The sequence below is a fragment of the Heptranchias perlo genome, chromosome 7 (assembly GCF_035084215.1).
Source record: "Heptranchias perlo isolate sHepPer1 chromosome 7, sHepPer1.hap1, whole genome shotgun sequence".
Taxonomy (NCBI): domain Eukaryota; kingdom Metazoa; phylum Chordata; class Chondrichthyes; order Hexanchiformes; family Hexanchidae; genus Heptranchias; species Heptranchias perlo.
The window spans coordinates 12084892-12098910 of record NC_090331.1 but is presented as its reverse complement, the minus strand read 5'-3'; the positions used below and the strand labels follow the sequence as shown (position 1 = coordinate 12098910).

The 14019-nt window shown below is 43.0% G+C and overlaps 1 protein-coding gene across 9 annotated transcripts in view; it reads right to left on the bottom strand.

Moving 5' to 3' along the window:
• LOC137323527 (myc box-dependent-interacting protein 1-like) overlaps nt 1-14019 on the bottom strand; it is a 127911-nt gene that overhangs the window by 21242 nt on the left and 92650 nt on the right. For 4 of the 9 annotated variants that reach the window (XM_067987088.1, XM_067987092.1, XM_067987090.1 and 1 more), the window contains 3 exons: nt 10659-10787; nt 6804-6914; nt 2501-2524 (listed from right to left, as the gene is read on the bottom strand). The exons of 1 other annotated variant lie outside the window; for it this stretch is intronic. In XM_067987088.1, the coding sequence (XP_067843189.1) occupies nt 2501-2524; nt 6804-6914; nt 10659-10787 (264 nt within the window). The remainder of the gene's footprint in view (nt 1-2500; nt 2525-6803; nt 6915-10658; nt 10788-14019) is intronic. 4 more of the 9 variants (XM_067987089.1, XM_067987093.1, XM_067987091.1 and 1 more) reach the window with 2 other exon arrangements.

The window sequence follows — 14019 nt, the reverse complement described above, 5'->3', positions numbered from 1 at the left end:
TCTGAAAAACAACCCTCCACAACCACCCTCTGTCTTCAAGCCAATTTTGTATCCAATTGGCTACCTCACCTTGGATCCCATGAGATTTAACCTTACGTAACAGCCTACCACGCGGTACCTTGTCAAAGGCTTTGCTAAAGTCCATGTAGACCACGTCTACTGCACAGCCCTCATCTATCTTCTTGGTTACCCCTTCAAAAAACTCAATCAAATTTGTGAGACATGATTTTCCTCTCAAAACCATGCTGACTGTTCCTAATCAGTCCCTGCCTCTCCAAATGCCTGTAGATCCTGTCTCTCAGAATACCCTCTAACAACTTACCCACTACAGATGTCAGGCTCACCGGTCTGTAGTTCCCAGGCTTTTCCCTGCCGCCCTTCTTAAACAAAGGCACAACATTTGCTACCCTCCAATCTTCAGGCACCTCACCTGTAGCGGTGGATGATTCAAATATCTCTGCTAGGGGACCCGCAATTTCCTCCCTAACCTCCCATAACGTCCTGGGATACATTTCATCAGGTCCCGGAGATTTATCTACCTTGATGCGCGTTAAGACTTCCAGCACCTCCCTCTGTAATATGTACACTCAAGACATCACTATTTATTTCCCCAAGTTCCCTAACATCCATGCCTTTCTCAACCGTAAGTATCATGGCAATCAGCTCCTGGATCTTTAGCACACAATTAGGGCAGAAATGGTAACTGGAGAATTTCCTCTCCTTTCACTTTTCTTGCCTCCTGAGGGTACAGACTCTTGATGGGTACAGTTAGTTCCACCAAACAGAAGCCCTCCAAATACTTTGTTCGAGTGGCCATTACTCGTGTGCAAGTCAGGAACCTATTTGACCATTTGGGGAGGGGTCAAAGCCAACCGTCATCTTGTCTTCATCTAATGTCCGTGCATACGTTTCAACAGGGGTCACTGAACAGCAGAGTAGAAACTCTGGAAACTGAAGCCAATTAATTAGAGATTCCAACATCTACTCTGACCAAGACCAGATCAGGGATTGAACCTCGAGTAGGCTCGTCTGCATTTAACTAAAACGAGCCACGCTGAGTGCTTGTACGATATTTGGAGGCACTAACTGGTGTCAAAGTCCTCTGTATTCTTGCTTGCAAGGCTAATTGATGTACTGCATGGGATCAACCATTTTAACTCAAACCTTCAAAAAGATCATGTTCATTTTTCTATCTCGTTTTCGGGAGAAAGCTGCCAACAGGCTCACGATCCCAACTGGTGCTGAGCTGTTGGCCTCATCTGGAACAGTAGGACCCATGGTACGTAGAGAGCAGAGAGCAAAAAAACTTTCAGAAGGAGTCAGTCAATTCCTTGCAGCGGTGAGGCGTTACCAACTAAAAAAATAAATCTCACTCCGCACCAAATGTACGACGTACATTAAAAACGTTTACATATGATCACTGCATCTTACGATGTGGCGGAGTAGGAAGGAGGGGGGCTATTGCGTTCAAATGGATCGGTTCTATCTGGTTTCTATTTGCAAGAAATTCTATTCTATCTTTTTATATTAATGTGCAACACAGCTAAATAACGCAACAAATTTATGACAGGGCTTCTAACGTCTGCATGTCTTCGATAGGTGGAGGGTGGGCGGAAGGAGGAGTTAAGAACTACACAAACCCTCTTTAAAGTGTAGTCGGCTGCTTGAAAAGGCAATGACTCATCTGTTCATACTGATTGTAAGAAGGTCCCAATGATTTGGGATCCTCTCTGACTCAGCTGCAGCAGTAGTCATGTCACTTGGATTGTGCATCAGGTGCAGTATAACTCCAGTATAGTGTGAAGCCACATTTTACAAGTGCCCTGCTGGTTCACAGCAACTCTGGGAACTTTTTTTTTTATAAAGGAAAGTCTGAAATCTTTAATGTGAAATGCCCCTCACCCACACATGGATATTAAAAAAAAAAATCATACCCCATGGGGCTCCACTGCTCAAAGAAAAAAAAATTGGATGTCCCTGTATTAAAAAGAACTGTCCTGAATCACAGTCCCTGAATTCTTTAGTCAGCTGCTTAACAAAGATTTCACCTCACATCTTGAGAAATACTGGAACAAAGACATTCTTTTAAAATTCCAAACTAAACTCAAGACGAGAACCATGCTGCAAATTGAGACCTGATCAGGCCAATATTTCAGATACAGACAAGACGGACACACGTAACATTTACTTAAACACAAGGTAGACTCGGCTTTAATGCAAAGCAACAATGTGCAAGCTGCAGAGAGTCTGAGGCTGGATACAGGAGGGAGGAAGTGATTTAGAAAGGACTAATTCACAAGAGCATGCTAGAGAGTGTGGAAGAACGCCTAACTGCTCCATCAAAGCTCAGACTCTGCCGCCAGCTGCTCAAGGCAATGCCTATGTATACTGTACGCACATAAAACAGTGCAGACATCAACTGGACAGACAGCAACAGGCAAAACTTACTGTACATGCTGAACGTTAGGTGTGTTTTAAAATAATGATCCATGTTGCTTACCTCCCACAAATCCCAAGGTAAAGACTAGCATGTTGAATAAAATACATAAAACATGTAAATTGAGCAGTGGTTAGTTACACCTTAACAGTACTATATTAAGCACCCTCTCCCCACTTGAGGAATATTTCAAGGACAAAATATCAGTAAACAAAGTTAATGGCAGTTAAATAAAATCCAGCTCTGTGGGAATAGCTGACAAAGAAGATAGCGTCTGGTGTTGATCTAAAATATTTACTGGTGAAAATAAAGCAGTTAGACTTCTACAGCACAGAAGGAGGCTATTCAGCCCACTGCACCCGTGTTGACTCAGAGCTATCCACTTAGTCCTGATCCCTTTTAAATTTTTCTTTTCCAATTAGTTGGATAAATACTTGGAAGGGGAAAATTTTGCAGGGCTATGGGGAAAGAGCAGGGGAGTGGGACTAATTGGATAGCTCTACCAAAGAGCCAGCAGAGACATGATGGGCCAAATGGCCTCCTCCTGTGCTGTCTGATTCTAGTTAGAGAACACCATAGCTTGTTCCAATTAGCACTAGCTTAACAAAATGGTGCCACAAATCGTTGGGTACGAACCAAGGGAAAGGATAAGAATCTTAAAAAGGTCCCATCATTGGCTTTTAATTAATCAGAAATGAACAGTTGTAATTTAACAGCAGGTCAGAGGAATCAACTGGGCAAAGTCACGACCTGAACCAGTGGACGTGCAGTGCGGTCATCCATCAGTGGGCAGACTGGGTAAGAAAATGGAGCATGGAGGGAGCACATTGTACACTGATGCTTCAACGCAGGGCCCCCAGAGCAGGCTTCATGCTTACATTCCATTAAGTTCTCGATCTCAACCCTACTGCAGGTAGCTGAGCAGAGGCCAGGCACCCAACTGCGGTTTGGTTGGGCAGGGGGTTGAAGGAAAAGAAAACAGAGGACTGATGACTACCACAATGATACACTGTACACATTACCAATTATTTTTAAAATGATTCCTGTAGCAACTGCAAGCAGTTACTGTCAATTTACCATAATTGGTGCAGTTCACAGGTAACTAGAATGTACAAACTAATATTAACTGGGATACAAATCAGTGCAAAAGAAATAGAGGGCACAGAATTCTTCAACTTTTTTTAAGCCAGTACCTAGAAAGGCCAACAAGAGGGGGGGGGGGTGCGGGGCAGTTCTGGATTTAGTTTCAGGGAATGAAGCTGAGCAGGTGGACAGAGTATCAGTGGGAGGGCATTTTGGTGGTAGTGATCACAATTCAGTTAGATTTAGCATAGTTTATGGAAAAGGACAAAGATAGAACAGGAGTAAAAGTTCTAAATTGGGGAAAGGCCAATTTTAGTAAGCTGGGAAGTGATTTAGCAAAAGTGGATTGTAAACAGCTACTTGAAGGTAAATCAGTGTCAGAGCAGTGGGAGGCATTCAAGGGGTTCAAAGTAAAACGTGTTCCCACAAAGAAAGCCCCCTGGATGACAAGGTGCATACAGGGTAAGACAAGGCAAAAAAGGGGAGCTTACGTCAGACACCAAGAGCTCAATGCTGCAGAAAGCCAAAAGGAGTACAGGAGTACAGAATGTGCAGGGGTGAAATTAAAAAAGGAAATTAGGAAAGCAAAGAGAGCATAAAAAAAATGCTGGCAAGTAAAATTACAGAAAACCCAAAAATGTTTTTATAAATACATAAAGACCAAGAGGATAACTAAAGGAAAGAGTAGGGCCTATTAGAGACCAAAAAGGTAACCTACGTGTGGAGACGGAAGATGTGGGTATGGTTCTTAATGAATACTTTGCATCTGTCTTCATAAGAGAGTAACGATGCAGAGATTGTAGTTGAGGAGGAGTGTGAAATATTGGATGGGATAAACAGTGAGATTAAGTATTAAGGGGATTAGCATCTTTGAAAGTAGATAAATCGCCAGGCCTGGATGAAATGTATCCCAGGCTGTTGAGAAGCAAGGAGGAAATAGCGGAGGCTGTGACCATCATTATCCGATCCTCACTGGCTAGAGGTGTGGTGCCAGAGGATTGCTACCATTGTACTATTGTTTAAAAAGGGAGAAAGAGATAAGCCGAGTGATTATAGGCCAGTCAGTCTAACCTCGGTGGCGGGCAAGTTATTGGAATCAATTCTGAGGGACAGAATAAATAGTCATTTAGAAAGGCACGGGTTAATCAACGACAGCCAGCATAGATTTGTTAAGGGAAGGTCATGTCTAACTAACTTGATTGAACTCTGAGGTGGTAACAAGGAGGGCCGATGAGGATAGTGCGTTTGATGTAGTGTACATGGATTTTAGAAAGGCTTTTGACAAGGTCCCACATGGTAAACTGGTCAAAAAAGTAAAAGCCCATGGGATCCAAGAGAAAGTGGCTAGTTGGATCCAAAATTGGCTCAGTGGCAGGAAGCAAAGGGTAATGGTTGACTGGTGCTTTTGCGACTGGAAGGCTGTTTCCAGTGGGGTTCCACAAGGCTCAGTACTTGGACCCTTGCTTTTTTTGATATATATTAATGATTTGGACTTGAATGTGTGGGGGGGCAGGGGGGGCTTAATCAAGAAGTTTGCAGATGATACAAAAATTGGCCATGTGGTTGATAGTGAGGAGGAAAGCCGTAGACTGCAGGAAGATATCAATGGACTGGTCAGGTGGGCAGAAAAGTGTGAAATGGAATTCATTCAATCCAGAGAAGTGTGTGGTAATGTATTTGGGGAGAGCAAACAAGGCAAGGGAGTACACAATAAATGGGAGAATACTGAGAGGTGTAGAGGAACAAAAGGACCTTGGCGTGCATGTCCACAGATCCCTGAAAGTAGCAGGACAGGAGATAATATGGTTAAAGCATATGGAATACTACTAAAAGCTTCTATAGGTATGTAAAAAGGAAAGGATCAGCGAAGGCAAATGTGGGTCTCTTGCAGACAGAGATGGGTAGGTAAGGTGGTTAAAAAGGCATACAGGATACTTTCCTTTATTAGCCGAGGCAGAGAATATAAGAGCAGGGAGGTTATGCTGGAACTGTATAAAATATTGGTTAGACTACAGCTTGAGTACTGCATACAGTTCTGGTCACCGCATTATAGGAAAGATGTGTTTGCACCAGAGAGGGTACAGAGGAGATTTACGAGGATGTTGCCAGGGCTGGAGAATTTTAGCTACGAGAAAAGATTAGATAGGCTGGGGTTGTTTTCTTTGGAAAAAAAGGAGGCTGAGGGGAGATTTATTTGAGGTACATAAAATTATGACGGGACTAGATAGAGTGGATGGGGAAGACCTATTTCCCTTAGCAGAGGGGTCAGTGTCCAGGGGGCAAAGATTTAAAGTAATTGGTAGAAGGATTAGAGGGGAGCTGAGGAGAATCTTTTTCACCCAGAGGGTGGTGGGGGTCAGGAACTCACTGCCTGAAAAGGGTGGTAGAGGCAGAAACCTTCAACTCATTTAAAAAGTACTTGGATGTGCACTTGAAGTGCCGTAACCTACAGGACTATGGAACGTTGGATTAAACTGGATAGCTCTTTTTCGGCCAGCATGGATACAATAGGCCGAATGGCCTCCTGCCGTAACTTTCTATGATTGGATGATAACTATAATTTGTGAATGGTCTTCAAACACCAATGCCAGTTTGATGGGTTACTTGATCACAATCTTAAATTGTAAATTGTTTTACATTTGCTGGATCAATATCCTGGAATTCCCATTCGACACCATTGTGGGAGCACCATCACCACATAGACTGCAGTGGTTCAAGGAGAAACCCCAACTTCTTGGGACAGCCAGGGATGGGCAATAAATCAAGTCTTGCCAGCATTACCCACATCCCGAGAACAAAAAATAAATAAATTTAAAACTGCAAATTAGTGACTGTCATTTTTGTTAGGCAAGGGTATTAAGGGTTATGGAACCAAGGCAGGTAGATGGAGTTAGGATACAGATCAGCCATGATCTAACTGAATGGCAGAACAGGCTCAAGGGGCTGAATGGCCTCCTGCTGTTCATATGCCATCTGGAGATTTATAAAACATTGGGCAACAAAAATCGTAACCAGCCAGTGCAGATGCAACTCTTTGGGGTTGGAATTAATATTGAAATATTTTCAGTTGAAAAATTTAGCCAGGGCAACAAACCGAACAGGTCAAAGGTCAGCAGTGAGGTACTGATAGTTGGAGGGGCTGAAACCCCAGGAACACCGCAAGTGCAACATCACTTTCTCATGACTGCTGGGTCCAACGAGCAACCAACTCTGACCAATAGAATTTTAGATGCCATGAATCGTTGGGGTCACTAACCAGAGAAGAGGCTGAGCTAAAACAAACCTGAGCGACTGGCGAAGCTGCTCTCACTACTGTATTGGACTCTGGCTTCAGAGGATCAAAGTCCAAGTCCAAGAGGCTTCCTTCATCCTGCAGAGGCCCAGGAGCCTCAAACTAGGCAGGAGGGGTGTAGGAGAGGGAGAGGAAAAACAAAAAAAGAGAAAGCAGTTTACTCATTTGCCACACAAGTCATTTCACGATGAAGTGTTGAGCAGCTGAACATGAAAAAACACACACTTACGTTGAAGAACAGCTACAGGTGAGGTGGATGAAACGATAGGATTATACCAGAGGACCGACAATGATCTTCAATGGATGCGACCACGAGGAACTCGGTCCCAAATAAAGTGGATGACACAGCAAGTCACTTATTTACTATTGGGATTTTGCCTCTGGCTGGGATACACAATCCTGATGAAGCCAAAGACTCAAGTTTTTTTTTTGTTGGACACTGCGGGGGGGTGGATGCAAATCACCTTTTTCAGCTGTAGTGAATTAAATGAGATAAAACTTCCCATTTCGATCCTGCCTGCACACACCTCCTCCCCATACCGCAAATAAAGAAACATGGCACTGCAGCCCTGTGCAGTGGGGATTTGTGAACAATTAAGAGTGGTGAAAGAGAAAGCGAAAATTTATTTTTGAAAAGAAATTTTCTGCCTCTATATTTTTCTGAAAACCGATTTAACTTGACTGTAATTCAGTTATTTTTCCTTTTTGGAAAAGCACTTCACCAAACGAAAGGCGATGTGTTTTCCACCAATGATCCCCTGCACCGTTTAACTTCTACCTTTGTAAAGAGGCAGAGAGAAGCGATCCTGCCAATTAGGCAGGGCAAGACATAAAACTAAATGGTCACCTTGCACCATTCTTGTATGCCTACTCCCCATCGGCTATCGAGCAAGATTGACCAGAGACCTATTTTTACTTCCCTGGTCCTCTGTCCTGGAGAAAGGGGAGTGTGGAGTGAAGAGGGTAGACAAAGTTCCTACATTTGTTTGTACTACTTCATATGGGATATTTAGAACTTATGTAGTATACAGGGTTGACTTACCAGGAAGAAACAAATTCCATCAGTGCAAGTTAAAGGGTACTGGCCAGATCAGAGCAACATGCAGAGAACTTACTGATCAGTGAAACGGACACAGAACCACATCAGATTCAAGGCATACAGACTGCTCATTTATGGTAACTACGTGGACATCCTGTTTATTGCATGGGGCATGGGTTAAGACACAGCTGTTTGTGAATCAGCTATTACTCAAATCCTACTGAACTAGCCTTGAATGAATGAATGAATGAATTAGATGGCAGCTAAACAGTTCCACAGTGAAAAAGGGAATTCAATACAGAGCCTGGAAATTTACTCAACAAAGCAGTCGCACTTGTTTAAAAATCAGATTGAACGGGTGCGACTACACACACCTGGCAAAAACATAACTCCATTACTTTTGCAGAACTGGCTTACTTGGCCAAAATTTTAAATTAGTCCAGATAACAATAGTTGTGCTGGACCAAATCAGTAGCTCTTAACTCTGCATCCAAGCCACAATCCCAGTCCTAATGGACCTATTTTGCCATCTTTACCTCCTCTTCACCACTTGCACTCTCTCATTAGGCTGCTGGATGAAGCACTTCAAGTCACCTGGGAAAAGGTGAAATATCTTGCAGATACTCCTAACCGGCAAAGAAGTGGGTGTCCCAGTATTCTCTTATGGAGCAGCATTTCCAGGTGGCCACGGAGAGAAGCCTGAGGGGCCAAACCATCTGGCCCAGAGAACGGTAGCATAGGCAGTAGAGAAAGTGAAACCAGAGGTTGGTTGCTAGACTCCCTTTTCCCAAAAGGGAGTCTTTATTTCTCGCATACATTTTTATTTAAGTGGACACTCTAGTCACTGGCTCTGAAGACCACTCACTGCACAACCTCAGCTGCTGAACTGTAGTTTTACTGTACTGCCAAGATTATACAAGTAACTCCCTCCAGAGAGCATCAAGTTCCCTTCCTTGATGATCAATTATCTTCCTCCAGCCATCAGCCCAGCTCATGTAGAATTAGCCTACTGCCATCTGCACCTCCCCTAGATGATCCGTTAATAGTGAATCTGGCAGATGTTCTTCTCCACCCCAAAATAGAACAGACCAAACTTCCAGTCAATAGTTCCCACCAGAAACCAGCAAATCCATTAGGAAGGCCTAGCATTCAAATTTGCTGCCTTCTGGGCAAGGGTCGACTATTGTGCTTTAAAAGAAACATGGAGGAAACAAAATTATAAAAATCAACACAATTTAAGAAAAGAAGTTAACTTGGGGTTGGTGGAGATGGTGCTAACCTTGCCAGGATTAGAACAGCCCCCACACTGAAGCAGTGTCACTCTACAGCGATCGTATTCACCATTTCCATCCCCTTACAGTGTACGCACTTAGATGTTTTAGTACAATAAAGCCCACCCCTTTGTATGAACTTATGGGATGGGCGAGAATGCCTACGCCATCCAGTCAACTTCACAGTTACCTTATCCCCCTAGTAATATTGCCTCCTGGGAGAGGCAAAAAACCTGCGGCTAATTCAGGAAAAACTCCAGGAAATTCCTCTGACTCTCCAAGGCCTTCAAGTAGGCACCACATGACTTGGGTTAATCATAATCACAATTAGCAGCTCATCCCCCCCTCCTCCCCCCGCCCCCAAACCAAATACCTGGGGATGTCCAGGTCTCATTGGAACTTGGCAAGTTCCCTTCTAAAAGTCAAACAACTGTATACTTACCACATCTCAGCAGTCTGTTCCAGAGGGCAATGAGTCTCTGAAAAGAAAAACTTCTGCCATCTAACCGAACTCTTGCCTAAGGATTTTTTTTTTTTAAATAAGCATGGCCTTTAGTCCTATCATTCCTAACTATTTCAAATTACCTATCTAACCAATCCCATCATCATTTAAAAAAAGTTAGTCATAACAGATCCTGGAATGGGTAACATGATCAAAATCCCAAACTGAGTGTAACCATCACTGGTTTAAAAAGTGACATTCTACATGCACATTATTGCAAAACAGTTCATTGAGAAAATGAGCACTAAGTAAAGAAACACCTGGTCAAACATCACTTCACACTTTCGATCAGTAAAATTAAACGTACATTTTTTTTTAAAAAACAGTATTTTCCCATTGCTTTTGTGCAGTCTATGATCCAGTACAAATTGCTGAAATTGATTCAAGTTTAAACGATACCAATACAGTACAGGTGTAACTGGTTAAGAAACAATGCCGCTTGTCAAAAAGAGCCTATTGGACACTTGCTCAGAATAGAACATGTAGAACACAACCAGTTTCCTGTAAGTAGAACAGAGTGTACAACAGCAAACACTCCAAAGAACAGTTATTATTCTGACTTTGTAACCTTTGCCCATTAGAAATTGATGTAAGTACCTACAGGCAAGGGATCAAACGTTATATTTGACTTGGGGTTGCCACCATTTCAGAAATGTCTAAAATATGAACATGGCACCAATAGTCAGGTTTTATCCCCCTCTAATACACCTTATTTTCTGCCGTAATACCTGTGTTTTGAGACAACTATTCAGGTTTCCTGTGAATTTTCCTCAAAGATCAGAACTGAAAACTTTTAACGCATCCTTACTTCGGTTAGGACTTGGCCAAAAAAAGGTGGCAACCTCAGTCTAGTTGGAACGAACACAAGACTAGTGTTAGGTGGAGGTCAAAACACAAGGCATCACCAATTAACAGAAAGCATGCTTCGTGCACCGTGAATAGGTGGGAACGGTGGTGAGGATTAGACGAAAGTGGCGATGGGTTAAGATGATGTTAATGGAGATCACAACAGGGCAGGGGGAAAAATGGCTAACCTTCGAAGGTGTCGTCACACTTATCTCGGGGATGAAATTGTCATCAAACAGATTGAGGATATTTTCTTGCTTGATGTCCTTGGACGGTGTGACCCTTGGCGGAGGGCGAACCGGAGGGCCTTTCCTTTGCTGTATATGCACAAAGAGACATCAATAGCAAAAAGCAGGGAGGAAAATAAGTAAGGCAGGGCAATAAATTCTAAACTTTGCAACAAACATCACTCCAGAGACCAAAGAGAATTTGGGAACAGGATAGAGCAGAGCAGGAAGAGCACACAGACCAGGCAGGAAAAAGGACAATTTGCAGTTCTATCACCTCTTTAAAATTTGTTCTCATTCCATTCAAGCAAACAAGGGTATTAAAAACAAACCAACTACCTCGGTCCCATTGGTCACCACCCACAGCACAAAACATGACTACTGGACAAGAATCTGATCTCACCGTAAAACCACAAGCACAGGCAATAGATAAAAATACTGGAGTTCAGGGGTCAGCACTCCAGTGCCATCATAGCAAGATTTAGGGTGGGGGGGGGGGGGTGGGGAAAAAAAAGGAGAAAAAGAAAAGGTGGGAGGGTATCCCCAGGCTACAGCTGACCACAGAGCACTTGATACACACAGTCACTGGCGACAAATGAAGTGGGCAAGTAATCCATTACCCACCCTCATCTAGATAATTCAAATTAACGTGACCTTTTTAAGTATATCTTCAGTCTAACAGTTAGATATACAGGGATATACTAATGGCCGATGGCTGGTGTTAGTTTAATTTGCAAGGAACAAAACTTCTGGAAAGTTGAAAAGGTTTTCATTTGAACTGTACATATAGGCATGGTTCAGTAGCTATTGGGGGGGAGGGGAGAGTGTGTTCTGTTTTTACTCCAACTTTCACATTTAACCTCCTATCCTGATGTAAAAAAGGTGCATTCTATACTTTCAAACCCTGGGTTTCATTGAAGCTTCTTAAAAATCAGTACGGTCAACTTCAACCTAGATTCTGCGCTATAAACAGATGGCAACGGACGATGAGGCCACCGGCATCAGATTGTTCACAGTTGTCCCCCTACAGCGATAGTATTACAAGGCATGATGGTTACCAGCCTCCTGCCTGCTCCCAGCCTCCACCAGTACTTCTCTATAAATTGAAGATCAGGAGGCACACGGAGCCTCGCCTTTCCATTTCCTTCCCCTGTGGTCGAAGTGCTGAGCACCTCCTCTTGGCAGCGCGATTGTGAGACCTCACTGAATGGAATCTGCTGAGTGAGGGGCGAGACACCGGCCTGCATTCCAACATTTCATATCATTTACAGCACAGTAACAGGCCGTTCGGCCCAACTGGCCTACGCCAGCATTTATGCTCCACATGAGCCTCCTCCCACCTTACTTCATCGAACCCGATCAGGATAATCTTACGTTGCTTTCTCCTTCGTGTACTTATATAGCTTCCCTTCAGCAGCACTGTCACCTACAGCAATAGAGAAGCAAGATCCACAAAAAAAAAGTCCCGAATGTGCATTTTTCTTTTTAAAAATAAAAATAAAACCCTGCAAGTCACTCAGTAAGCATAAGATTGCACTGCACATTCTGAAAATATTACACCAACGTTCTAAAAACAGGTTTGTGGACATAGTGACTTTAGAAAGGTTAATTCACAAATAGCAGCTCATCGCATCCTCAGGATATTCCAAAGGGTTTCGCAGCCAATGAATTATTCAAGTTACGTCACAAGTTATTTGGGGAAATGCCGCAGGCGATTTACAAAAAGCAAAGTCCTACAGACAGCAACGACCAGTTAAACCGGTTGTCTTTTGGTGGTGATGGTTAAATACAGGGAGGAATGCTGGCCAAAGCTTCAGCTGGAGTATTGCGTCCAATTCCGGGCACCACACTTTAAACATGGGGGCAAGAGGAAACTCCCCAGAACTTCAGAACACCTCTATGTACATAGTGAACACATTCACTCAATACTTGATCTTTTAAGAGAAAAGCAGTTTACTTGGAAATGAAACAAATGCACCCACACAGTTCAAGGTTAAATTCCAGGTTGTGAATGGGTTATTAAAATAATTCCCACAGTATTAACATACTTTTAGGGAAGGAAAAATACATTACATTTGCCCTTGGATTTGGAAACTAGAGCCAGCTTGACGGATTCAATTTCAGATTTTGGGACATTCATTCCATCACATACTGGTGTATGGTGTCAAGCTACTGAACAGAACTTTATGAATAGTAACATCATTTAGCCCAGTGCCCGGCACAAATACCAGAGCCATGACCAGTCAGCTATTGCACTTACCAACATGACGAGGTCACTTGAGAGTTGCTGCTCTCACACAAACACCTGTCACCACTTTATACAGCTGGCTCTTTGATGGTTGTTGTAAATCAAGTCTAATTGTTTTAAAAATGGTGCATTTATAGACGGCGTTCATTTTACTAAACACTGTCACTAAATGTTACATGAGACTGCTGTATCATAGTCACAGGCAACTTATTTACTAGACACTAATCCTAAACTATAGTCTGGCACTATCTGATTGACCCAATGTGGTATACATATCAGAAATGTGAAGACTAATCTTTTATTAGATAGAAGTGGCTATAATTTGGGGCAGCAATGGGACAACACTCCCAGAACACTTAGTTATGCAGTGGGAGACAACACATCACACCTGTCCCAAGAGGAAGGGAGTGGGTAAACTGATTCATCATAGGAGGGGCAGCAAAATACTCAGTATTCAGAACACTGTCAGTGAGATATTTACACGACATGCTGACTAATTCTTTTTCCTCAACCTAACCCGTGGAGATATAGTCTGACTACCTGATGTCTCAGTGGCTAAATGCAACGCATGGGATATTACTGAGCTGCACCATGCTCCAGCCTCACCCAGGCTGTGCTGAGTTAACTCATTGTTGTCTGATTGTTGTAAACAATTTTACAACACCAAGTTATAGTCCAGCAATTTTATTTTAAATTCACAAGCTTTCGGAGGCTACCTCCTTCCTCAGGTGAACGATGTGGAAATAATTCCCACAGTATTAACATACTTCACATCGTTCACCTGAGGAAGGAGGTAGCCTCCGAAAGCTTGTGAATTTAAAATAAAATTGCTGGACTATAACTTGGTGTTGTAAAATTGTTTACAATTGTCAACCCCAGTCCATCACCGGCATCTCCACATCATCTTTGTCTGAGCAATAGTGGAGTGGTCGGACAGTGATTTGGGTCTGATATTGCCCATGCCATTTGAGGAAAGAAAGTTAGTTAAACAGTCATGTCTTCCCCACCCCCCCCCCCTCACAAGCAGTTAAACAGATGCTAATAGTGGGGGCCAGCGAGTAAATTCTGCACCTA